General features: G+C 35.9%; 1 protein-coding gene across 1 annotated transcript in view; it reads left to right on the top strand.

Moving 5' to 3' along the window:
- The window catches only part of Hel89B (histone acetyltransferase 1), an 863,997-nt gene that overhangs the window by 165,639 nt on the left and 671,577 nt on the right, over positions 1 to 26,781 (top strand). Inside the window, exon 9 of the mRNA XM_090405810.1 lies at positions 20,643 to 20,819. Within this exon, the coding sequence (XP_090261936.1) occupies positions 20,643 to 20,819 (177 nt within the window). The remainder of the gene's footprint in view (positions 1 to 20,642; positions 20,820 to 26,781) is intronic.

Genomic DNA, 26,781 nt, shown 5'->3' with positions numbered 1-26,781 from the left:
CCAATTCAACATAACATTAATATAAAATTTGTGCAAATTGCTACAAACATCACCTCCGTTTACTAAACTTATGCCTGTTTCTTGCAAAGTATATCTTGTTTCTCTATTCATAACCTAGATTCTGCCTCTATTCACCCAATAGAGGCAGAATCTAGGCAGAAACAAGTGACTAGTAGTGCGCTGCAAGGTTTATTGCATGGAGCAATGCTGTTTAATTTTTACATAAATGATATAGGAAATAATCTGAAAGAAAATATTCAGTTGTTTGCTGATGATGCAAAATTAGGTAGAGTAATATAATAAATTTAGTTTAATCCTTTATCCAATTGTAAGCAAACAAAGTTTATGCCTGAAGTATCTTCAGGACTGATGCAACTCGTGGTAAAGGTGGACCAAGCTGTTATCACTCCTTGTCTTAGTATCTCCCATAATCCAAAGCACATCTCCTTGTGGACATGTATAATGCTATGCATTAAGGGAAGGGCCACTACCCAGACCGGTTTCGACCTTTATTGAGGTCTCGTCAGTGGGAGCCAGACCCAGAGGTGGTGATACCAAGGTGGAAGCAATGAAGAAGTCATCTTTACCTATACAAGTTGCCAAAAGGTGTCTCACCTTATTATTAAATTACTCTAGATTTAGAGAAAGGTGTTGGAAGTTTTTTCCCGCTTGGTTAGACTATAATAAAGTTAGTTTAATCCTTTATCCAAGTGTAAGCAAACAAAGTTTGCGCCTGAACTATCTTCATGACTGAGGCAACTCGTGGTAAAGGTGGACCAAGCTATCATCACTCCTTGTTTTAGTATCTCCCATAATACAAAGCACATCTCCTTGCAGACAAGGTGATGTGTAGAGCTTGCAGGACAATTTAAAAAGAATTATCAAGTTTTCATTTTGGGATAAACAGATTACTAGCTGTGTATCACATTGATGGCACTATACTCCAGAAATTTAATAGATTAAGCTAGAGATTTAGGGATGATTTTAGACAGAGAGTTAGATTTTGGAGGACATGTTGCTAGGTGGCCCATAAGATTACTTGGCTATTAAAGAACACATTAACAAGTAGAGATAATGAAGTTGTTATGAGGACTAATTTTTTGCTTGGAGAGTTGTGAATGAGTGGAATCTGTTTGGCAGAGTCAGTTGTGCATGCTTTGTCTGTTAATGGATACAAGGAGAGGTATGATAGATTGTGTGGATAGTTTGGGTCTCCTGTGATGAGTCTTTGGACTGCATGGTGACACCTGTACAATAATAATAATTTCTATATGCAGGTTCTTACGAATGTCTCTAAAATTTTTACAGTTACTCCACAGATACTGATAGGTTAATAGACACATGTCAGTCTTTGTACCACCCTTGTGCAATGGGATTATCATACATTCTTTCCATTCCTGTGGGATCTTTCCTGAGCAAAGATTGAAATTATACAAACATGTCAAGGGCCTAGCCAGTTAGCTGATTATTCCTTGAGTTCGTGGCTGATATTCCATCTCTCCCAATTGATGACTTCATATCCTAGTTATGCCACAGCTCTAAAACCTCCTTCTCATGTACCTGAATCTCTTCATCCGATATAGTAGTAGCAATGTGCACTACATTACGTACATTGGATTCATAGATCTTGGTGAAGTGAGTACTCGTTATTTGAACCACCTAATCTTCTGATATGTGAGGGTATTTATTCCATCTTTATTCAATAAAATTATTCTTCCATATTTAAATTAAGGGGATATTAAATCCCACATTGCTTTAAAACCAGATAAGAAACTCAAAGATTGGAATCAGAGAATTTCATGCTGAATATAGTAAGCTATAAAAGTATCAGCGATTACTAGCATGAGCTAATGCAAGTAGTCCTAGTACGTAGTACAAACTCAGGCAACTCGCAGCAAAGGTGGTCAAGTTCTGATCGCTATTCTTGGTATTTTCCATAATGCAAAAATGCATTTCCTAGGAAATGTATGCTGTTATTACATTATGGTGGGAGGTCACTACCCAGACCAGTTTCAGCCTTTATTGAGGCTTGCTCAGTGAGTAGCTAGACCAAATTAATACCAAAGGGTATAGCGAAAAGAACTTATATACTCTGCTATACGAATTGTCAAAAAGGTGCACCCCATTAAATTACTTAAATATAAAGAGCCAATAGGCTTCATTTCGGCGATATAAACATTATTTCTGTAATATAAACATTATTATAATTTATAGTTATGACAACTCGTATAGCAGAGTTTCTAAGTTCTTTTTGCTATACCCTTTGGTATTAATTTGGTCTAGCTACTGATGAAGCCTCGATAAAGGCTGAAACTGGTCTGGGTAGTGACCTCCCACTATGTTTCCATAATGCAAAAACACAATGTGTTTTTGCATTATGGAAAATACCAAGAATAGCGATCAGAACTTGACCACCTTTGCTGCGAGTTGCCCGAGTTTGTATTATGTACTAGAACTACTTGCATTAGCTCATGCTAGTAATCACCGATATTTTGTAGCTTACTATATTTGGCATGAAACTCTCTGATTCCAGTCTTTGAGTTTCTTATTCGGTTTTTAAACAATGTGGGATTTAATATCCCCTTAATTTAAATAATGTTTATATCGCCGAAATGAAGCCTATTGGCTCTTTATATTTAAGTATTCTTCCATAGTTATTTTTTCTTTTACTAGCATCATAACAATGAAATTCTTTCGGTTGCCATTAGCCTGTACAGACAATTTGTTTTCATATTCCAGCTTAGCTATCCTTATAATTTTCATAACTTTTCTGTCCTGAGCTGTATATATTTCATGATTCCTCTCATTCTTATTCTCTTGATATTCCTTCCATATAATTTTCTTATGGATTTCTTGTTTAATAAAATTTCATATCCATTTCACTTCTATGCTATTTGTACTTCAAACTCTAGCAACACATTCAGATGCCACATCGTTTTATCATATTTTCAAAGCTTCCCATGCACTGGTGAAATCATTCCCATTCAACAACTGATACCATGGAACCTAAGATAGTATTATCCTAAGTTTTCATAATTTCCAGATTTTTAGTTCAGCATATGACCTGTCCTGATTGTAACATCAATATAGTTGGCTACTTCCCAGATCAGCACAGCATGATCACTGTCACAAACTGGTGGCAAACTAGTTACATCCTTAATCGAAACATCTGATTGAATCTAATATGCTTCTTTAACATTCTGCTTGAGAAAGTTCTATCGCAACAGCTCAGTAATCTCTCCTTCATTCTTGTTATGCGTTTTCTCTGCTACCCAATCAATGTTTGGATAAAAGTCACCTGAAATAATTACTTGTTTATTTGCTTTATCTTAACGCACTGTTATATTTCCTTCTTTTGTGTGTTTTTGGTTCTCCTTTGTTATTTTTTTGTTCTTATACTACGTGTGTTGTAGTTCGTGGCCATTCGCTCTAATTCTCTTCCTAAAATTTTTCTCTAAACTTTGTCTATCAAATACTATGTAGGGCCCTTAGATTACCTACTCTCTAACTTGTGTGAGGCATCCCCTTTTTTCTCAGACGAATTTATATGCTGCACCAGCCTGAGCTTAGGTACAGAGTATATCTTAACCTAGGGAGGGTCACAGAAATTAGATGCCACTAATGTGGTTAAAACTAAATCAGAGGCTGTAGATGTTCTAATCTTGCAGTCGTAGTCCTTCCTTCTTAACTTACTTTGGGTATCCCCACATGCATATACAGATTAACAGGTTCGTAATTTTTATGAGTGATAAGAGTCAGTCAGATCATGCACATGAAACAATGAAACATATTTAATGAACTCATAAGTAATACAAGACATAGACATTATGTAAGCAATACTAAGTTAAAATCATCTAAGGTTTCACTCACTCTCTCATACCTTAAATATACAAATTTCTCATTACATAGAATGTTTCCTTCAATTGGTTAAAATACTATATACAGTTGATCATGTTGGTCGTTAGTCACAAACACATCTTGCTTCCTTTTTGTGTGGGTTAAAACATTGGTTCTTAACAAATTCATGGTTCTCGGATGGTCAGTCTAATGAGATTTAAATTGTTCTGTAATCTGCTTAATCTTCAAAGTTCAATTTTCATTCTGAAACATAAAATTTCTTCCATTCACAATCATCCTATTGTTTAAGGGACAAAGAATATGTAAAGTACTTATCTACACTGCACAGGTTTTTGGGGTTCCTTCTGTCCTTCCTTCGTAGTGGAAAACTTTGTTGTTTAAGGTTTACTGCCACGTGGGAATCACGTGTATTCTTCGAGTCTGGCGCTCGCTTCTTCAAGAATCACATTGTGCACTTTCTTTGCCGATGGCCCGCAATTTTATCTGCCGTACTCTGCTGCGATGCCTTGCCGGGACTTACGATAGTCAACTCCGGGAACATAGGAGTTGGACTTCGTTGACCACTGAGGAGCACACGGAGAGAAAACCAGAACAAACAAATGGGGGGGGGTGGAATCCAGACCTGTGTTGCTGCATATATTCTCCCTTTCTAGCATCCTCTTTTCGAGTTAGATTTTACACATTTGGCTTTTCGATTCGTCCCTGACTGGGTGACCTCATCGTACCGCCATACGGGGCTTTCCATTTCCGGGAACTCTTGCTTCTAGATATTTTCCACGAACTAGCACTCACGGGCGCTTACAATATTACGGTGGCATTTGAGCGACCTTTGCCCCTTCTTAGGCAGTGTATGGACATTCTTGCATGTGTAGTTTAAATCGCTAGTAATTATCTTCACATATACTCTTTGATTATTTTACATTTACAATTCTAATTTAGATCTGTCAAAACACATACTACATATTTCTTTCATCTTATTGATCATGATATTAATTCTTCTATGACATGAACTTAATTGCTGAAACGACAAGTATGCTCTCTTAGTGGGGCATATTCTGTTAGATTCTGGATGGGTGACTTCATTGTAAGTGAGGTTGCCCATTTCAGATCTAACAGTACCATTTCTTCACCCTCAGCAACTGAATTGTCAGGTCTGTAGCTACATTTTGCCATATATTTCATGCCATTAGCCTGTACTTCACACCAGACAGCCTCAAACTCAGTGCTACACTGGAGACTTTATTATCATTATTGCTTTCATGTGGGAATCATGTGTATTCTTCGAGTCTGGTGCTCGCTTCTTCAAGAATTACTTTTAACGTATCATTAGCAGTACTCCCCCCCCCCTCTCCTTTCTCTTCTGTCATTGTTTCAAAATACTATTCCTTTGCACTCAATTTCAATAACTACATCCAACTAAGCCAAGTTTCTCTAATGCCAACAATGAATTATGCCACACAATTCACTAAAGTAACAAATACAACCACTTTGTTTCTAACGCTTCTTGCATTTGTGTATAAACATAACATGTTACCGTCTTGCTATTTTTTAAATAAATGCAGTCTGCACGGCCCAGTTCAACAACTTTCTCTTTTCCCTCCCCCACATATACGCTCAAAATGCCAAACCCAAAGTGTAGTTTATCCATTCAACAGATTCATAACTGTGTTCATTGCATTTGTATTACTATTGCATCTACAAATTGTAGCTGCACTTACATACTCATCCTCAGCATTCCTTCCAAGATGATCTAGTTTCTCTGACTCTCTGCATTAGGTCTTATTCCAATAAATAATTTTTCTAGACACCTGATGCAAAATTCATTCAAGTGCAGCCATTCTCTCTTATCCAGATCTTTTCTGCCTTCAAGCTTACCCCACACATCCAAAAACCCACACTCATTTTTACTATATAGCCTGCTTTTTATATTTACTATATTTTACTATATATAATATAGTTATATAGTAAATATTTGTTATATTTACTATATAACAAATGAGCTATTGACTCATTTGTTAACATTGTTCTCTTTCTTAACTCATTACTGTTATCTCTAATAAATTAACCATTTTTAATTTTTCATATTTCTTTCTCACTTCTATCAAGTCTTTTAATTCCTCTTTCATACTATATTTTTCACTCCTTAAGGTCATTAGTTTGACTGGCACTACCATCTGTTTTACTCTTTTGTTTCTGTTTTTCTGTTGCCTTTGTTACATTCTGTATTTTAACTCCTGGGACGCTCAATGTAGTGATCACCGAACGCCTTGTTTTTATTATTATAATCAATATCACTACCATTTTTTTTTTGTATTATATTTTTTGTCGGTTCTCTTTTCCTGTCTTAGTTCTTGTTAATGTTTTCTCAAACTCCGTGCTTGATTTTTGAATTATTCCTTTTAATCTTGAAATTTCATATGCTTATATGAAATTGGCACATTGTCATATGCTTATATGAAATTGTCTATACTATTGTCACAGCTTTCCGTGCTGCTCACTTGTGCTTCTGGGTTTTTGCACCATCTTAATTTGGCAGTATGTCTTAAAAGATATTAGCAAATATACTGAATACAATAAAAACAGTAAACACCACAATAATGTAGTAAAAATACACTAAATTTAAAAAATACTTAATTAAAAATTTTTTATTTTACAGGGACTTCAAATTATACACATCCTTGCATGCAATTTTAGTAATTTACATTTAACAAAATGTAAAGGCTATTAACCTCTCTACCGCCGTGGTGGATGATATAGGTTGACAAAATTGCACTTATTCATGTTACTCAATAGGTGTTACAGAATCGTATCCAGATTTTGCTGGACTTCTGTAACCATCATGGCTAGTTGTGGTGTTAAAGAAAATGTTCTTCTTATAGATCACATTATAGAAAGAAAATAATAAATGCATATCTTGGACTATAATATGTACAAAAAAGATAGATTTCAATCCTGACCTGATGAAAATAGATAGCTATTTACATGAACTAAAAGACAAAGATAAAGTAGATAAATTCTTTCACAGCCTTCCTTCCCTCACAGAAGTGACCATACCATCTGTACACATTAGCACGATTTAGTGCTTCACTGCCATATGCATTTTTGAATCATATGGTATGTATCATTTTGCATCATATCACTGCACTCTGCTTCTCCATTGTGTCAGTTTAACACATAAATCCTTCGTTGTTTAAGAGATATTTGTGCCACGAGAGGTTTCTTGAATTAACATGAATAAACACAAGGGATAAATAAATTAATTTATTTATTAAATAAATAAATTTAAACAGAATGGGTGAGGAAAGATTAGCAAAACAAGTGTTCTCTGCCAGGTTGGTAGCAAAACGACCCAGAGGAATACCAAGATATAGGTGGATTGATATGGTACAAAGTGCCTTAGACAATAGAAATATAAGATCTGATAATGTTGGAGTCTTGACAAGTAACAGACTGATTTGGAGGAAAATTGAGGCTGAATCAATCAAGGTTTTCTTCAAGGCTTGACACTGAATCTCCAAGGTTTGGTTTCTGTTCTCAAACTCTTTTATTTTTTCTTCAATAATATTTCTGTACTTTAGTCTTGTAAATACATGTGTCTGATATTTCAGACAGTAAATTCCCAATCCATTTCATCTTAAACATTAACTTATCATATGCAAACCTATACATAATAAATAACGGAAAAACTCACGTAGAAATATTATTTAATAATATAATTTTTGCCTGTGTGTCACAGGCATCTTCAGTACAATTAGGCACAAAAATTAAACACTGACAATTCCAAAAAGCGCCACCTAAGTAGCTGGTGTAAGATAACTAAAAAGGTCAATAACTTTCCTAAAAAAAAAAAAAAAAAAAAAAAAAAAAAAAAAAAAAAAAAAAAAAATGTAATACAATAAAAAGTTAGGAAAGATTAGCTGATTGCTATACGTTCACTGATGCCTTGTATATATAAATTTTAAAACCACTGAATATTTTTGTTGCCTTTCGACCGTTTAGAAAAATCTCCACCTTTCTCGCTTCTCCAAAGGACAAGCTTCCACATCTTAATCATCCAGGTGTCTACCAGATTCCGTGTTCTTGTGGATTATGTTATTTCGGACAAACGGGAAGATCTGCCTCCATTCGGCTAGAAGAACACCAATCTTATATTGAATACTTTAAACCTGAAAAGTCTGGACTTGCAGAACAATGCCATCTTCACTAGACACAAAGTTCATTGGAGAAAGACAAAAGTTCTTCACAAAAGTCAGTTTCTCATGGAACGCCTTTATAAAGAAGCATGTGAGACTCTACTTCATTCTCCTAACTTAAACAGATCCGACGGCTTACGTCTATCCCCTTTATGGGAGATAGTACTTTACAAATCAGCTAATCTTTCCTAACTTTTTATTGTATTACATTTTTTTTTTTTTTTTTTTTTTTTTTTTAGGAAAGTTATTGACCTTTTTAGTTATCTTACACCAGCTACTTAGGTGGCGCTTTTTGGAATTGTCAGTTAGTGTTTAATTTTTGTGCCTAATTGTACTGAAGATGCCTGTGACACACAGGCGAAAATTATACTATTAAATAATATTTCTACGTGAGTTTTTCCGTTATTTATTATGTATAGTTATGTCTACTCACGGTTTACCTCTTTTAAAACTTATATGCAAACCTACGAAAGTCCTTTGCAAAAAAAAAAAGAAAAAAAAGCGCATAGTGCATTTCCTCATCAGTTTTGTTCCTTTGTTTGATGAATAGATGATAAACTTCTCAGCTGATTTCCTATCTCAGTCTCTTGTCACTTCGTATTATCAGAAAATATTCCAATAAAAATATTTAAGTAACTGCTCAAACCTTCAACATATTCAGTGGTATGTGTATTTACTCATCTTCTCATTTCACTCTCATTTATCCTCTTCTTTTTTATTTCATTTTTATTAAACAAAGAAAGCAAAACATTTTTGGAAGTGGAGTACCTGCGTCTTTTTTTTTATGTATTCAACTAAGTTACAGAAATGCTAAATAAATGGGATTACATTAATTAAGGATCATTAATTCGACATACCTTTTTGAAAGAAAGTATGATAAAGAACTTTAGCCTTGCTGAATTGATATATAATTAGGAGGTGTTGAAGATGATTGGATGGGCCATAATTTGATATTGGCCTGACTACTGACTTGTATAATTACATTTACTTCCTTTCTCCTTCAGGTGAATCTTCTTTTTGTTAATACTACAATTTGCTGAGATTTTGACTTCTGATATTTGGCCAAAATACTCATATCTTTGTATTCATTGACTATTTTTAAAGCATGTCATTGAACTTTCATCCATCTACTATCCATCCATTACATGCATCTCTGACTATCATACTTGATTTGTTCACATTAAATTCCATAAATCTTGCTTATCTCTCCATTCTTCAAATATTTTAGGATCATCCATTAAAGAACCGGAGTTCATGATAACTCAACCTTAAACAGCTTTAACTCTTTTAATATTCTCACTAAACAGTACTTCCTGCCATTTGTGAACCAATTTCTTACCCATCTCACTAGGTAATCATCAATACCTACTGCACCGTGAGCTCTTATGAGAAGAATGAAAGTGAATTTATTGAGTTGTTGTGGGTTCCACCTATCACATTCTTCCTCAAGCAGCATGTGACAGATGGAACTCAAGTTCAAAGCGTGTTAGATCTGATAATAATGTCAGAAGGAATTTCATTTAGACATAACTATTCTGCCTCAATTTGGTGACAGTGAGCATGTGGTATCACTTGGGAAGTGGCTAAGTTTATGAATGTTCCATTCAGAAGAGGTTATATGCTGGAAATTATGACAAAGCAGGAAATTATGACCAGCTGAGGAGTATGCTGAATTTTGTGCAGTTGTCAGATGGGAAGGATATCAACAGTGTATGGGAAGCATTTAAAAATACTCAAATTATGTAATATCAGAATGTGTCTAGAGTTGGAAGAAAAAATAGGATAGGAATGAAATGGATGTATAATCTAATGTTATTATTGCACCCCCATGGTGTCGGCAGACTCATTGTGAGAGGTTCATTCAACTGACAACATATTTATCATACTGAATCTTAAAATCCTTAACACTCTTTGCATTAACAACATATTCTGGTAATGCATTCCATTCACTGACAATTCTCCATGTAAAAAATCTACTCCTCACACCCCCTTCTTCACCACATTGTTATGTAACTTCCAGGAATGACCTCTGGTCTTTTCTCTCTCTCACCTTCTACACTTATTATAATATCATCTTGATTAATATAATAAAATCCTCTCAATAACTTAAATGTCTCTATCATATCTTCTTTTCCTGCTATCCACTAAACTCTGCAATTCACATTTCTTCAACCTCTCTTCATAGCCAGCATTTCAAAGTTCTGATAAGAAAATATCAGAACTTTGGAATGCTGGCTATGGAGAGAGGTTGAAGAAATGTGAATTTCTTCAACCCTGGACTCATCTCTGGATCCTCTCCAATATTCTCACATCACGCTGAAAACGAGCAGATTTGAGCATAGTATTTCAAGTGTGATCTGGCCAGTGCTTCATTTGGTGGCACAACCTTTTCCTTATCCCTATATGTTAGAGTACTGCTTATCGTAGCAGCACTATAATGTGCAGTCTTTGCAACACTAGCAATATACCTTCTAAATTTCAGTCTACTGTCAACCATCACTCCGATATCTCGAATTTCATCCACTTCCTGCAGTATGGCACCATCAATATGGTACACAGCCTTATATTTCTGCACTCCAAAATGAAACATCTTGAACTTATTAACATTAAAACTATAACCCCACCCCTTTGTCCAAGTCAAAAGTCTATTCATCTCTTCCTGAAGGGAATTAACATCAGCACTGCTACTTATAATTCTCTCCAATTTTGCATCATCAGAAAACAATTGAAGATCCCCAGTCAGTCCACATGAGATATCGTTTACAAACACAGCAAGGGGAACCAAGAACAGAACCCTGGGGCACACCATTGGTTATCCTCCTTTTTTTGAGAAATTGCTCCATCATACACAACCTGCTGGTGTTATTTAGAGAGCCAATCTCTGATCCATCTAACCAATATACCATCTATTCCTATCCTCTGCAGCTTGTACACCAATTTTTCATGTGGTAATCTATCAAACACTTTTGCAAAGTCCAAGAATATCACTGTGTATGATTCTCCCTTATCTAACACACTTTGTTACCCTATCATAAAATGCAAATAAATTGCTAAAACAGGACTTACCCTTTATAAATCCATGCTGAACATAGTAAAGATTGCTAAATCCATCAACCCAATCCTGTATTCTAATCCTTACCAATTCATCCAACACTTTGACCACAACCACAGATATACACACTGCCCTATAATTGAAACTTCTGCAAGAATCCACTATAAGACTTGCATTAAATAACCAGATCAAGGGCATAGCCAACTGTGGTAATATGTCATCCATTCCCACAGCCTTATTAACATCTAACCCAATCAACACCTGATACACCTTTGATTCTTTCACTTACCTCCCTTCTATATATTGCACTGCATCATTTACACCCATATGATATACACCGATAAAGTGCTCATTCAATAATTCCAGTATATCCTTTGCAGTTATTCTGCTGCTATGACTATCCACTAGCATCAACCTGCCGTAATTATTCTTTCTCTTGCTTATCATATAGTGGAAAAACGCCCTCGAGTAAATCTTGGCCTGAGCAGCCAATCTCCTCTCAAACTGCACTTTACTGCATCTTTATGGATCAAATCATCACCAACAGTCTTGTACCTTCTCCATAGCCATTTCTTTTCCAAATTTTCATCAATTTTTCATCAAACAATGAAATCAGCTTGCCTGATTTCATTGTTTAACTGTTTATCCATTTCACTCCTCTCTATTTTTATTTGTTTAACTCTTGGTATGCAGTTATGCATTGCTTGTTATGATTGCTTGCCTTGTGAATTTCCATGCATTGTCAACATCCTTTTGCTCAGCTCATCTACCCAACATATTGATGCTGACTACATAGCTTCCTATAATCACCCATTTTATCCTTCCACATTATCCATTTTTGGTAGTAACCTTCTCTTGTTTCATCACTTCCCAAACAAGTACCTCGTGATCATTCTTACTAATCGGCAGCAGTGTCAACATCTCACTAACAACCTCATCTTGTGAAGTTATTACCAAATCCAAAACCCATTAGGATCACTTTCTTTTTACATGCCCAGTGAATTTGCCCAATGAAACATTTCATGATCAGTATTCTCTGCATTCCCTGACCTATAACAGCAACTTCTCAGATATACTAGCCTGTTAATTTCAACTTCACACTACACAGATTCAAAATTTGTGCTTGCACTATCAACTTCCACACTTAGTGGACACAATTCCTCTACAATCATTAACAGCACTCCTTCTCTTTTTACGTTTTTATACTTCCGTTTCTATCCCCGACATCACATCCTCCTCATGCAACCAAGTTTCACTTATTTCAATTATCTTTGGGCATACTGATTCAATCAATGTAACAAACTCAGCTGTCTTGTTTCGAATGCACCTTACATTTGTGTGCGAACATAACAGTCCCTGTATCTTTGGGGGCCATTCTACTAGAACCAACATTCTCTACTCTAGCAGCTATACCACACCTCTCTTTTCTGTCTGACCACTCCCTATATCCTGATTCTGATTTCCATTCCTACCTGTCTCATCCTCACCTTTATGCATTCCATCACTTTGTGCTGCAGAAATGCAGCACAGTTTAAGATGAAAAGCTACACTATACACTAATGTAAAAACACTTTTTTTAGCATAGCTCAAATTTATACTGCTAATGAGAATTAAGCAAGAGAATTGTAAGAATAAGATGATGTGGAAGGAATACCGTGTGCATAAGAATGATGTCCATTATGAAAATTATAAGCTGTACAACTGCTGTATGGAAAACTGTCTGAGTATTAAAAGAAATTGGCTCTGCAAACTAAAGACAACCCAAAAGAATTCTATCATTATGATCCAAGTAAAAGAAAGAGTGATCATGAAAGAATAACTACTGAATACAGATGAGAGGGTGGTCTGAAAAGTTCCCAGCCCAACAATGAAAAAACGAATTTATAATTTCAAAATTATTTTTATTTTTCAACATAATCATCCTTAAAACTAATACATTTATTCCAGCAGTGCTCCAGCGCCATTATCCCGTCCCTGTAATGGTTCTCAGTAAGATCTGCAAAATACTCCTCTACAGCTGCAATCTGATTCAAAGAAAAATGCTGACCAGTGAGGAAGAGTTTTAGTTTTGTGAAGAGATAGAAGTCAGATGGTGCCAAATCTGGGAAATAGGGTGGATGTTCCAACAATTCATAGTGCAGATCCCTTAATTTTTCCCATTGCTAAAACACTTTTGTGGGCAGGCGCATTGTCTTGATGAAAGATGATTTTTTCTTCTACAAATTGGGTCTTTTCTCACGAATTTTTTTGTCTAGTCTGGTTAAAAGATCAGAATAATATTCCCAGGTTAATGTTTTACCCTTTCAAGATAATTAATAAACAAAATGCCTTTAGCATCCCACCAATGCCATGACTTTTCCTGCTGACGGAACCGACATTGTCTTCTTTGGCGAACAACTGGCTCCTGTCCACTGTTTTGACTGCTGTTTGGATTCTTGTGTGTAATGGTGAATCCAAGTCTCATCCATAGTAATAAATCGATGCACAAAATCAGTTTTATTCTTGTTAAAACGCTCCAAGCACTGTTCAGAGATTTTCATGCGAGTATGTTTTTGATCTGATGTGAGCAAGCACGTCACCCATCTTACTCAAAGCTTTTCCATTTGCAATTTTTCATGCAAAATATATCCTACACGTTCTTTTGAAATGCCTATAGTCTCAGCAATTTCATGCACTTTGACTCGCCGGTCATCCAACCATATTGTGCACTTGATCAATTATTTCTGGTGTTGTTACACTTTTTGGACCTCCTTCACGTGGATCATCTTCAATGCTGGTATGGCCATGTTTAACTCAGCAGCCCATTTCTTAATTGTCAAAAATGAAGCAGAAGAATGTCCATAAACTTTTATGAATTTTGTATGAATTTCTTTTGGCATTAAATCTTCTTTTACAAAGAATTTTATAACTGCACGATACTCAATTTTATCCATTTCAAGGGATACAGACAACACTTTTGCTTCAGACAGCTGTATAAAAAAACTACTTGATAGAATGACTTTCCATTTCGCATGGATGCTTATGACAGATGTACCAACTTAGAAAAAAAAAATCTTGCTGATAGTGTTCCATCTATGGTCGAGAACTTTTTCAGACCATCCTCGTAGCATGCAGGTGACAGATGCAGAAGAGTTTAATCAATTAACAAATGTCTATTATGCTAAAAGTTGTCAAACTGCTGTTTGCAACATTCCACTTTGTATACAACAACATTGTGTTCACTGTTGCCTAGTCACTGGAGAAGAAACTTGGGTATATGAGGAGGAAGTATTAGAGCTCTTGCACAAACTGAGTGGAATGTTTTGAGATTCAAAACATTCCACTTTTAATTGAGATTAAAATTATATAGCTTGATGCCAAAAGAGTGTTCAGTGGAAATGACTATTCCTTTGATATCAGGCTATATAATTTTTATCTCAAAACAGGGAAGATTCCACAGGAATCGAAAGAATGATTGGTAATTCCATTACGAGGGGTGGTGCAAAGATTGATGTATCCAACTATTGACCTATCAGTTTCTCTGGAGTGATGGTGAAGATTCTGAAAAAGTTTTTACGGGCTCACATATAATGGGTTGACTCAGAATCCATGCTTTGTCATAAACAGCATGGGGAATGCTAGGGGAATGTCATGTTTGAGTAACTTGCTCAGATTCTGTAATAATTTTATTGGTGAATATATACAATGATACTTTTTGATTTTGCTATAGGTTTTGACATAATACAGCATGGAAGACTGTTCCAGAAATTGGGGAATATGGGATTGGATTATAAAATATTGGCATAGTTAAGAGGATGGCCAACTGTCATCAAAAAGTAGTATATGGAGAATGTTGCTGTAAGATTTAAGGTAACCAGTAGTGTGTTACAAAGAAGGATTTGAATAGGTTGGAATTTTGGGGATGTGAAAATGACTGTCATTTCTGTGTTAGTAAATGTAAAATCATGCACTTTGATGTGATGAGATATCCAGTGCCATATTATATTGGCTGGATTATGCTAGAAGAAACTAATCAGGCTAGGTATCTTGGAGTTTGGTAGAAAGGAAGTTGAAGTTAAATCTCCGTATAGCAAAGATTGCAAATACAACTTAGAGGATATTTGTAATGCTAAAACGAACCTTCACATGTAAAGATGAAGTCATTTTGGATCTTTATAAGGCCTTGATAAGACCGCACTTGGACTGTTGTGCACAGGTCTGTCTGGTCTCATGGTTTCCTTGATGATTCTAATACAGTGGAGAGAATGCAAAGGAGAGGGTTGAAAATGATATCAGAATTGTTGAATACAGATTATGAAGAAATGGTGTGATATGATTGATACTTACTAACTTTTGAAAGGGTCATACAGGATTTCAGTAGATGGAATTTTTCATTTTATTAAGGGTTGGGAAAGGACAAGAGGGAATCCATGTAAGTTGAGAATGAATGCCATCAAGAAGGGCGTGAGAGCTGGATTTTTCTCTCATAGAGTAGGATGTGTTTGCAATTGATTGCCACAGGTAGTATGTGGCCTCCCTTGATGAGTTCCTGACTCCTTGGAGGTCTCTCTTAATAATAATAATAATAATATGTATCTATTTATTTATTTTTACTTTAGGTTATCCAAACATTAATTGGGTAGCTATGAAATTACATGAGAAGAATGAAACTGAATTTATTAAGCTGTTGTGAGACAACTTCCTCAAACATCATGTGATAGAACGAACTCAAGGGCCAAGAATGTTACATCTGATTATAGTGTCAGAGGGGGCTTCAGTTAAAGACATAATTATTCTGTCTCCTGTTGATGAGAGTGATCATGCTGTACACAATTGGGAAGTGACCAAATTTATGAATTTTCCATTCATAAAGAACATGGTGAACTACAAAGCAGGAAATGATTACTACCTGATGGGGGCAGTATGAAGGGTTCTGTGCCAAGGATGGGAAGGATATTGACAATGCATGGGAAGTATTTAAAAAAATACTTAAATTATATTAAAGATTTTAAATTGTACATATTTGGTCTGATGTATTAAAATAAAGAACTTTTATTATTAAATGACCAGAAGATAAATGATAAAATATACAAATGTTTTCACACCCGTTCAGCCTTGAAAATGCTAGACAGTGGCTAGTGAAACTTGTTGGCTCTTTGTATATTTTATCATTTATCTTCTGGTCTTTTAATAATAAAAGTTCTTTATTTTAAATTAAAGATATTAGAATGCGTGTCTTCGAAGTTCTAAGAATACATAGAGTAGGAGTGAAATGGACGTGTAATCTAATTAAACAAGAGATTTATAAGAAAAATATGATGTCGAAGGAATATTGTGTGCATAAGGATGATGTCAGTTATTATAAGCAGCAGGCCAGAAGACTCACAAGTGTTGTACGGAAAGCTAAGTCTGAGTGTGAAAAGAAACTGGCTTTGCAAGATAAAAGCAACCCAAAAGAATTCCATTGTTATTTTGCAAGTAAACGAAAGAATGGATTTGAAAGAATAACTGTAATGAATGCAGATGCCATGTGGGTGACTGATGCAGAAGTGATTGTTCAACTAACGAGCAGCTGTTTTGCTAAAAGCTATCACTGCTACCTCTTCACTGTATTAGGAAACTCGTGAATGAGGAGGAAGTACTAGAGCTGTTGCACAAACTGAATAAGAATTCTGCAATAGGAACTGATGGGATATCAGCATGAATGTTAGAAGAGTGTTCAGCTGAACTGGCTATTCCCTTGATCAGGCTATATAATTTGAGTCTCAGAACAGGGAAGATTCCACAAGAGTGGAAAGAATGTATGGTAATCCAATAACACAAGGGTGGTGCAATGACCTATGTATCCAACTATTGACTAAAATTAGTATCTCAGGAGTGGTGAAGAGTTTTGAAAAGTTGGTCAGGGCTCACATTTAGAAATCGGTTGACAGAGAATCTCTGCTTCGCAATGAACAGCATGGGTTTACTATGAGAAGGTCATGTTAGATTGCTAACGCTTTTGACAGAATACAGCATGAAATACTGTTGCATAAATTGGAGAATATGGGATTGGATTATAAAATATTGGCATGGATAAGTGGATGACTGATAAACAGATATCAGAAAGTGGTGTGTGTGGGGGGGGGTGAATCTGCAAGATTCATGGTAGCCAGTTGTGTGCCTCAAGGATCAATCCTTGGTCCATTGTTATTCAATCTGTACATTAATGATATTGGGAAGGATTTAACATGTGACATACAGCTATTTGCTGATGATGCAAACATTGGTAGGGTAATCAGGAGTGCTTCTGATATGCAGTACTTGCAGAATGATTTGAATAAGCTGGAATTGTAGTTATGTGAAAATAGCTTTCATTTCAGTGTTAATAAATGTAAAGTCATGCACTTTGGTGTGATTAGATATCCAATATCGTATTATATTTGTTGAACTATGCTTGAAGAAACTGATGTGGCTAGGGTTCTTAGGGTTTTAGTAGACAGGAAGTTGAATTTCAAGGGTCATATAGCAAAAATTGTAAATACAACTCGGAGAATAATGGCAATGCTTTTCTTTTCTTTACAGAAAATTTCTTTTCTGTAAAGAAAAGAAAATCATTTTGCATCTTTACAAGGTCTTGATAAGACCTCACTTGGACTATTGCATGCAGGTATGGTCTCCTGGTGTCTGTGGTCATTCTAATACAGTAGAGGAAAGGAAAATGTCAAAAATGATATCGGGTTTGTGGAATGCAGATTATGAAGAAAGAGAGGTGATATGATTTAGATTTACAGACTTCTGCAAGGGTTATACAGAATTTCAGCAGATGGAATTTTTCATTTTATGGAGGGTGAGGAAAGGATGCGAGGACATCCATGGAAGTTTGGTATGAATGCTATCAAGAAGGGGATTAGGGCAAAATTTTCTCTCATAGAGTATTGTGTGATTGCAGTGGATTTCCATTGAATGTTGTGTAGGTAGCATTAATTCAAGAACAGGTGTGAAGAGGCTTAAGTGCTGTGAGGACATCATGTTGGAGGCTTAATGGATTTAGTAGTAATAGTAGATGCTACCAATGCACCTTGCTATAGACTATCTAAACAGCTGGCCAACTCTCTGATCCCCCTCACCGGAAGGTCCCCTTCCTATATAAAAAACTCGACCCACTTTAAAGCCCTCACAGAAAATTTAACCTTGAAGAAGACAGACATATTGGTAAGCTTTGATATCTCATCTTTGTTTACCAATATTCCCTTAACTGACACCTTATCTCTCTTAGAAAAGGTTTTTCCCTCTGACATCTTAGATCTCTTTTCCTTTGCCATTAACTCTGGATATTTCTCGTGGAACAGCAAAATCTACAAGCAGATAGAGGGAACTGCCATGGGTTCCGCCCTCTCACCCCCCTTGCCAATTTCTATATGGAAGATTTCGAAAAACGAGCCATAGACTCAGCCCCACTCAAACCTTCTATCTGGCTAAGATATGTAGATGATGTGTTCTCTATTTGGCCTCATGGCCCAGACACGTTATACTCCTTCCTCAGTCATCTCAATAGTCTACATCCAAGAATCCAGTTCTCTATGGAAAAGGAAAAGAACAATTGTTTGCCCTTCCTAGACACCTTAGTCACACGCCTGCCTAATGATACACTTACCTTCACCGTATACAGAAAACCCACACACACAGGCAGATACATTCACAAACTCTCCCACCACCACCCCTCTCAACAATATGGCATTATTAAAACTCTTACCAAGAGAGCCCACAATCTTTGTTCCAGTGGAACCGCCCTCACTAATGAGCTTAACCACATACACAGCACTTTCCTTTCCAATGGCTACAGCGATCACAGTATCAAAAAAATAATCAACTCCTCCCCCATTCCCCTTCCTTCTCGTCAACAAGATTTTAAAAATGCCATCACCATACCCTACATCCGTGGCACATCTGAAAAAATAGCCAAGATACTAAAACAATACAATCTACACACAGCATATAAGCCCCACCGCAAACTGGCTACCCTTATCTGTTCTACGAAAGATCAGCTCCCTCCTCTCTCTCTGCCTGGAGTTTACAAAGTACCCTGTTCCTGTAAGCTGGCATACTTTGGACAGACAGGCAGATCAGCATCCATCCGTCTAGAGGAACACAAGTCTTACATCTTCAAACACAACTATGGCCATTCAGGCTTGGCTGACCATGTTTTGGACACCACCCACAGAGTATCATGGAAGAAAACCACCATGCTCCACCACAACAAATTCAAGAAAGAGAGACTTTTCTTAGAAGCAGCAGCAGCTCTCAAAAACCAACCAAATCTCAATAAATATGGGTGCATTAAGCTTCCGAAGATTTGGGAAACACTCATCACCAGAGTTCCCACCTTACATTCCAGGCCACCTACGACTGCCCTTAGAGGGCGCTCTACCTAGATAGGACTTTAGTGTCACCCACGTGGTTGGGCTTAGCATTGTTTGTTATTTGTGCATATGTTACATTAATTTTTTCGTAATCCCCGTAGATGTCCTAGTGACTAGGACGAAATATAGGAAGTATTAAAGTCTATTTTAATTCTTTTTGAGTGTTGTTAAAAAATCCATTAAGCCTCCAACATGAAATTCAAGAACAGATATGACAGCTGGTGCGAATAGTATGCCTTCCCTCGATGAGTTCTTGATTTCCTGGAGGTCTATTAATATTATTATCATCACAGTTATCATTATTCCATTTGCATGCCATCATACTCTTGGTTGCTTATGACACTTCCAGTTATGTGTATTAGTGCTCAGGAGATATTTACTATTATTATTGATGAAACTATCAGCATTAATAAATAATATATTGCTAATATCGTTCTTTTCTCAGATTCATTTTGGTATTTGTTGACAGATAGGTCTCCAAATTGTCGTTAAGACTGAGCCTACAATTTTTTCTGAAATCATATAGGTCGTCTGCTGAATTCAGTTTTGTGTGTTACTTTTTTCACTACAGCTAAAATTTGTATAGAATAAAAGAAATGCTGCTTCCATGATAGAGAGGATGATATCAAAATGATTTTTATGCTTTGTCGAGAATCCTTATAACACCCAAAATGCTGTATAATCTTCACACCACTTTTGAACCACAATGTCAAACTATTTAAAGACAGCAAGAAGTTTTGCAAAAAAAAAAAAAAGAAAAAAAGCATCTTCCATGGTGAGTTGTCATGATACTTTTCTTCTCCCTCCCATTGGGTGGGAATAAACAAAAATTCTTTGTGATATATTTCACTGAAGTGATTTTTACTCATATCTAGATTAGATCACATTTCAACACCATTCAAGAAATAGTAATTAATTGATGAAAAAAGAAATATAATACTACTATTGAAATCTATAGTGTGTGCGTGGAGCTATTTTTGTGCATAGGACAACCTAAGCTATTTGTGCTACCTAAATATAAAATGCATAAATTGAAATATATTTTTAATCACTCAAATAACACGTTGAAAACAAATAAGAAAACAACAAAAAAAGACTTAATTCTAATTTAGATGATGTAATTTTAGTATTGTTAAAAGTGACAATTTCTAAACATAGGTTATAGCACCTGTACGAGAGACTTGTGCTCAAGCATTGGGAGCTGTATTAAATCTGATGTGGCATTCAGGTGTTGAAGGTGTACTACAAATATTATTACAACTTTTGGAGCGGCCTGAATGGGAAGCTCGTCACGGGGGTTTGCTCGGACTAAAATATGTTTTGGCAGTGAGGCAGGTAAGTTATAAATTGACAAATTTAAATGGTAAAATGATGCTATCTATAGAGCTAAACAGAAAACTTAGTGTAGATATTAAAAGTTGTTTTATTTTATTTATTTATTATTATTACTATTTTCTTTCTTTTTTATTTATTTATGTATTTATTTATACTGTACAGGATTTTCTTCAATATTTGACTGGAAAGCAAGAGGACTTTAGTGAAATGTAATGCATAGATAATGAAATTATTGAATAGATAAAACTTAAGTAGCTTTTATCAGGGCCAAATCTTTTATCCTAGTATCAAGACAACATTGTACAGTTATGGGTTATGTTAAGTCAAATGATGGAATGGCGCATGTCCAGATGGAATGGCGCATCTAAATTGAAGTATTGTCACAATAAAGCACGTCGTTATTTATTTGACATTGCAGGTTACAACAGTACATTAATGTCTTGAATCAGACATGATTTTAGGGAAAAGCAAAACATTAATACACCTTGCTTAAATCTTTTCTTCTACAAAATCACTTTTGCAATAGGAATTTAATTTCATTAAATTCAAATTTTACTGTAATGGTTATGAAATCTATCTCATTGGGGAGGTGAGAAACTTGAACCAGCGTTATCATCTTCCTCAAGGAAATGTTAACAGAGTTTCTATTCTTATAGGTCCAAGGTGCTTCGAAGGAGATTGTAATACTTATGCATTCTGGAAACTTCCAAGACTTCTTTGCCCTGTTCAAAAGTTTTCTTTCTTTCTTTCTTTTTTTTTTTTTAATCATCCTACTAGTGTTGGATCCATTATTATATGATGAAGTTAATTAGGTACTCGTTTGTCACTTTAGACAAAAGAAGATTGATGTATTCATTCTCTTAGAAGAATACCAGGGTTTTGTTAGATGCCTGGACGAGTTGAGTTTTTTTTCAACATGCTATCTCTGCCAGACACTGTTCAGTAGAGTAATCGACTAATGCTCTTCCTTAATGTAAATAATCTCTCCATAGAAAAGTTTTAAGATCTTTTCAGTACTTCAATACTCCAGATTTCAATAGGAATTGCTGCTTTAATGTTGCCTGATTTTGGAAAGTGATTCTGTTAAAACCAACATCCTCTTTTAATTTATAAATGTGTAAGGACGCTTCTAACAAACTTGATTGCTATAAACCCTAACCAAAGTCCAGCAGACATACTGATATTATCTTCACAGACCTCCAGGTAGTCGAGAACTTTTCAAGGGGGCCATACATCATCCACGCCAACTGTCATAGGTTCTCTTAAACGCATTTAAACTAGATGAATTCACCACTTACTTTTGAGGCAAATTGTTCCACTCACACATTGCTCTGTGAGAGAAAAATACTATCACCTCTTAATGCACACAAACTCAACTTCCACAGATGTTTCCCCATCCTCTTCCTGCCTACCATGTAATGAAAGATTCCATCAGCTGGTATCCTAGAATACATTTCAAGTTTATAGTCCTCTGTCATTCTCCTTCCCCCCCCTCCTCTGTTTACAAGTGTTTGCAATCCACAAACTCTCAATCTGTACCCATAATCTACATAATTAATTGATTATACACATAAATCATGTAATCAAATAAAGAATTTAATATAACTCACTAATATTTCCTGATGCATCTCACATCACATCATTACAATGAAACATACAACTTGCTACTGAAGTTACATGAAGCAAGAATGAACTGAAACAAGGTAAAAAAGCGTTTCTATTTTGCTGCCCTCTGCCCAGTCATGTGGGCACTATTAGGACCATGGAAACATAGGCCTTAAGACATTAATAATTGTAAGCAAAGATACCTGAAAGGCAAAAGAGAGTGAAGCTACTTTCAAGATAAGGTGTATGTCATAGAACAATTTAACAATAAAATTATTAAGTTTAATTTTATTACTAACATTACATTAAGATATTTGTATCTTGAATATCATAAGGAGCATAAGCAAAATGATTCTTTGTGTACATGAATATGGGAATATCCATGTGTGTGTATTAATAATAATAATAATAACAACACACGCGCGCACATATGTATATCAGCGGTGTCGCATGTCCATTTCGGTAAGGTGTGATTTTGTGTGGCTTTTGCAATCCATGCTGCAAAATTCACATCGATTTGACCTTATTATTGCATTTTTATTGATGTATGAATGTTTTAAGAGTGCATAGGGCATCAGTACTTATCTTAATTGGTCCAATGAAATTAATTGTAGGAAAACTTTGAATACAATTAACTGTAACCAAATCTATATAGAGTGGTGGAAGCAATGTGTTTGTTTTGAGATATATTAGAAAACAATAATGAAAGAGAATGCTCTATTTGGTTGATGTATTTGAATTACTCAAAAGTGTACATATGTGAACCATCATTTATAAATCATGAGAGAATGGGAAATGTAAAGGAAAGAATAAGTGTGAGTAGATTTGCTTTCATTAATGGCAAACAAATTATTAATCATCAGCATTTGCGATATGTGTGTCATATAAATGCTGGGTCAAATGAATAGCATGTGATCCTATAAAGTCTAGACATGAATAAGTGGATTTATGATGGCATAATTTAAAAAAAAAAAAAAAGAAAAGAAAACTTACGAGGAGAGGGAAAGAGATTTGTGAAGTATAAATAACTAACCAATAATAAACAGATCCTGATATATTTAGTAGTTCAGTTCAAAACTATAGGGAGATGATAATCCAGTGAACCAATAATGTTGATCAGGTGATTCATTTAGGTGTGTGCGAGAATACATGAGGTTTGATGGAGCAGCAAATCATCTCATAAAATTTGTTGTACATGTTATGTATATTTCTCTTCGTTTTCTAAGAATTTTCTTTTGTTTACTGAGACTCGGTATACATTTTATGCAATAATAGGATACATAATATTCAGTAATTATTGGAATTATTCATGCTTTTGGGAATCCTACATTCATTTGTTTTAGTATTTTTTATTATTATTATTTTTTTATTTAGTGTCAGCAACTCTTCTGTCTTATCAATAATAGATATCTCAACATGTTAGTATTTTGTTTTAGATCAACAACTTCTTATAATACACAGAAGTATTCATTTTTATTCAGGAATGGATAAATGTTTACTATGTCTTAAACGTGTGGACAGACTTATGTGTTCGTCGAACATGTTGTTTATTATTTTAACGGTATAATAGAACACAGAAACTAAGTAAATAATTAATTTATTAACTTGATGCTGATATTTCGCTGGTATTATAACCAGCATCTTCAGAGCACAAAAACACTGTTTGTCACAATACGCAAGACTAAAACAACATGGTGTATTTCAACAAAATTGTAGCAGCAACACAAAGACTAGAGTCCTGATTTTGGCACCCTCTATCTGAAAAAAAAAAAAAAAAAAAAAAAAAAAAAACGCTATCATATATTACTAGAGTCCTAGAAAAGTGCTAGTTTTTTCTTAATATGACTGTCTCCCAAATCTTCGGTAAGTTGATACAGCCGTATTTGTTGAGATTTGGAGTGTGTTTTAGGGCTTCTGTCGCCTCTAAGAACAATCTCTCTGATTTATATGGGTTTCTGTGTAGTACTTTTGTGTTTTTCCAGTTGATCCTGTGTGCAGGGGTATCCAGAGCATGGTCTGCTAGGCCCGACTTCCCATAATGATATTTCCGGACGTATCGTTTATGTTCGCTGATGCGGATATTCACAGTTCTTCCTGTTTGACCGTAGTAGGCTTGATTGCATGAGCAGGGTACTTGGTAGACTCCTGGATGTGATAAAGGAGGAATGCTGTCCTTGGGTGAGCGGATGAGGGTGGCTAATTTGCTAAATGGTCTGAATGTAGTGCGTAGTTTATGTTTATTGAGAATTCTTGAGATCTTTTCGGATGTACCTTTAATGTAAGGGATGGTGACTGTTTTGTTGTAGTTCTCTGTGGTGGATGGTGGGAGGGGTTTCTTAGGAGTGTTTAGTATTTTGTTTATTTTTTGTGGATTGTAGCCGTTGACCAAGAAGGTGTGGCGTAAGTGAGTCAGTTCAGCAGTGAGAGCCTTGTCATTTGAACAGATTGCTCTCGCTCTATGGGTTAGCGTTTTTAATATGCCATATTGTTGAGAAGGATGATGGTGTGATTGTTTGTGTAAGTATCTGCCTGTATGTGTGGGTTTTCTGAAAACTGAAAATGATAAGGAACCATCTGGGAGACGTGTGATGAGTGTATCCAGGAAGGGCAGACAGTTGTTGGCGTCCAGTTCCATAGTAAAGTGGATTTTTGGATGTTGGCTATTTAAATGTGCTAAGAATGTTTTCAATGTCTCAGGGCCATGTGGCCAAATAGCAAGCACATCATCAACATAGCGTAGCCAAAGTGTTGGTTTGAGAGTGGCTGTATTGATTGCTTGTTTTTCCAGGTGTTCTATGTAAAAGTTGGCTAGGGGGGGAGAAAGGGGGGAGCCCATGGCTGTCCCATCAATTTGTTTGTATATTTTCCCTTTCCATGTGAAATATCCTGCATGTATTGTGAATTTGAATAGTTCAAATATATCAGGGGGGAAGTGTGACTTCAGTAGATTGAGGGTTTCTATTAGTGGTACATTTGTGAATAGTGAAGTGATGTCAAAGCTTACTATGAAGTCTGAGCTTTTTAGGGTGAGGTGTTGTAAGATGCTTTTTAGGTGTGCTGAATTTTTGATAAAGGAGGGAGAATTGTTAGTGAGAGTGGTTAGTAGCTTCGCTAAATGTCTAGCCAGTTTCTATGTGGGACTATTTATACTGTCCACAAAAACAACGGAACACCATACAACGACCGCAATTACAACAAGACCTCGTCGTCGTGAATCTATCGTCACTCACCTTAAGCAAAGAAGCCACGACTGCTTTAAGTCGAGGGCACAACTTTGCCTTAACTCCCAAGCAAGTTCCAAAAGCCGAAATAATGGCGTCCATCGAACGAGGAATTTACGACCTGCCTCCAACAATAGCTAACAACATACGTTTAGATGTGGCCAACATCCTAATCAAGTCCAAGCCTCCAAAAAATAATATCCCACATAAGGAATTCATTGCTATAAAAGAGCTACACAACAACAGCCAGATTACCATAACAAAAGCAGACAAAGGAAATGCAACCGTGGTGATGGACACAACTGAATATGAAAACAAAATGCACACACTATTACAAGATCAGTTAACATACAAAATTATAGATCGCAATCCCACCAACACACAAAAGAATAAGGCACGAAAATTATTAAAAAAAGTCACTTCCTGGCCCAAAGACACAGTTAACAAACTCAAACCCTTCCATGTTAAAACACCGAGGATCTATGGATCACCAAAAATTCACAAACCAGGCACACCCCTACGCCCAATTGTGGACAGTATAAATAGTCCCACATACAAACTGGCTAGACATTTAGCGACGCTACTAGCCACTCTCACTAACAATTCTCCCTCCTTTATCAAAAATTCAGCACACCTAAAAAGCATCTTACAACACCTCACCCTAAAAAGCTCAGACTTAATAGTAAGCTTTGACATCACTTCACTATTCACAAATGTACCACTAATAGAAACCCTCAATCTACTGAAGTCACACTTCCCCCCTGATATATTTGAACTATTCAAATTCACAATACATGCAGGATATTTCACATGGAAAGGGAAAATATACAAACAAATTGATGGGACAGCCATGGGCTCCCCCCTTTCTCCCCCCCTAGCCAACTTTTACATAGAACACCTGGAAAAACAAGCAATCAATACAGCCACTCTCAAACCAACACTTTGGCTACGCTATGTTGATGATGTGCTTGCTATTTGGCCACATGACCCTGAGACATTGAAAACATTCTTAGCACATTTAAATAGCCAACATCCAAAAATCCACTTTACTATGGAACTGGAAGCCAACAACTGTCTGCCCTTCCTGGATACACTCATCACACGTCTCCCAGATGGTTCCTTATCATTTTCAGTTT

This window comes from Typopeltis vanoorti, chromosome 15, assembly GCF_054136105.1.
Source record: "Typopeltis vanoorti isolate ZY-2024b chromosome 15, IOZ_Tvanoo_1.0, whole genome shotgun sequence".
Lineage (NCBI taxonomy): Eukaryota > Metazoa > Arthropoda > Arachnida > Uropygi > Thelyphonidae > Typopeltis > Typopeltis vanoorti.
This window is presented reverse-complemented; position numbering and strand designations above follow the sequence as displayed.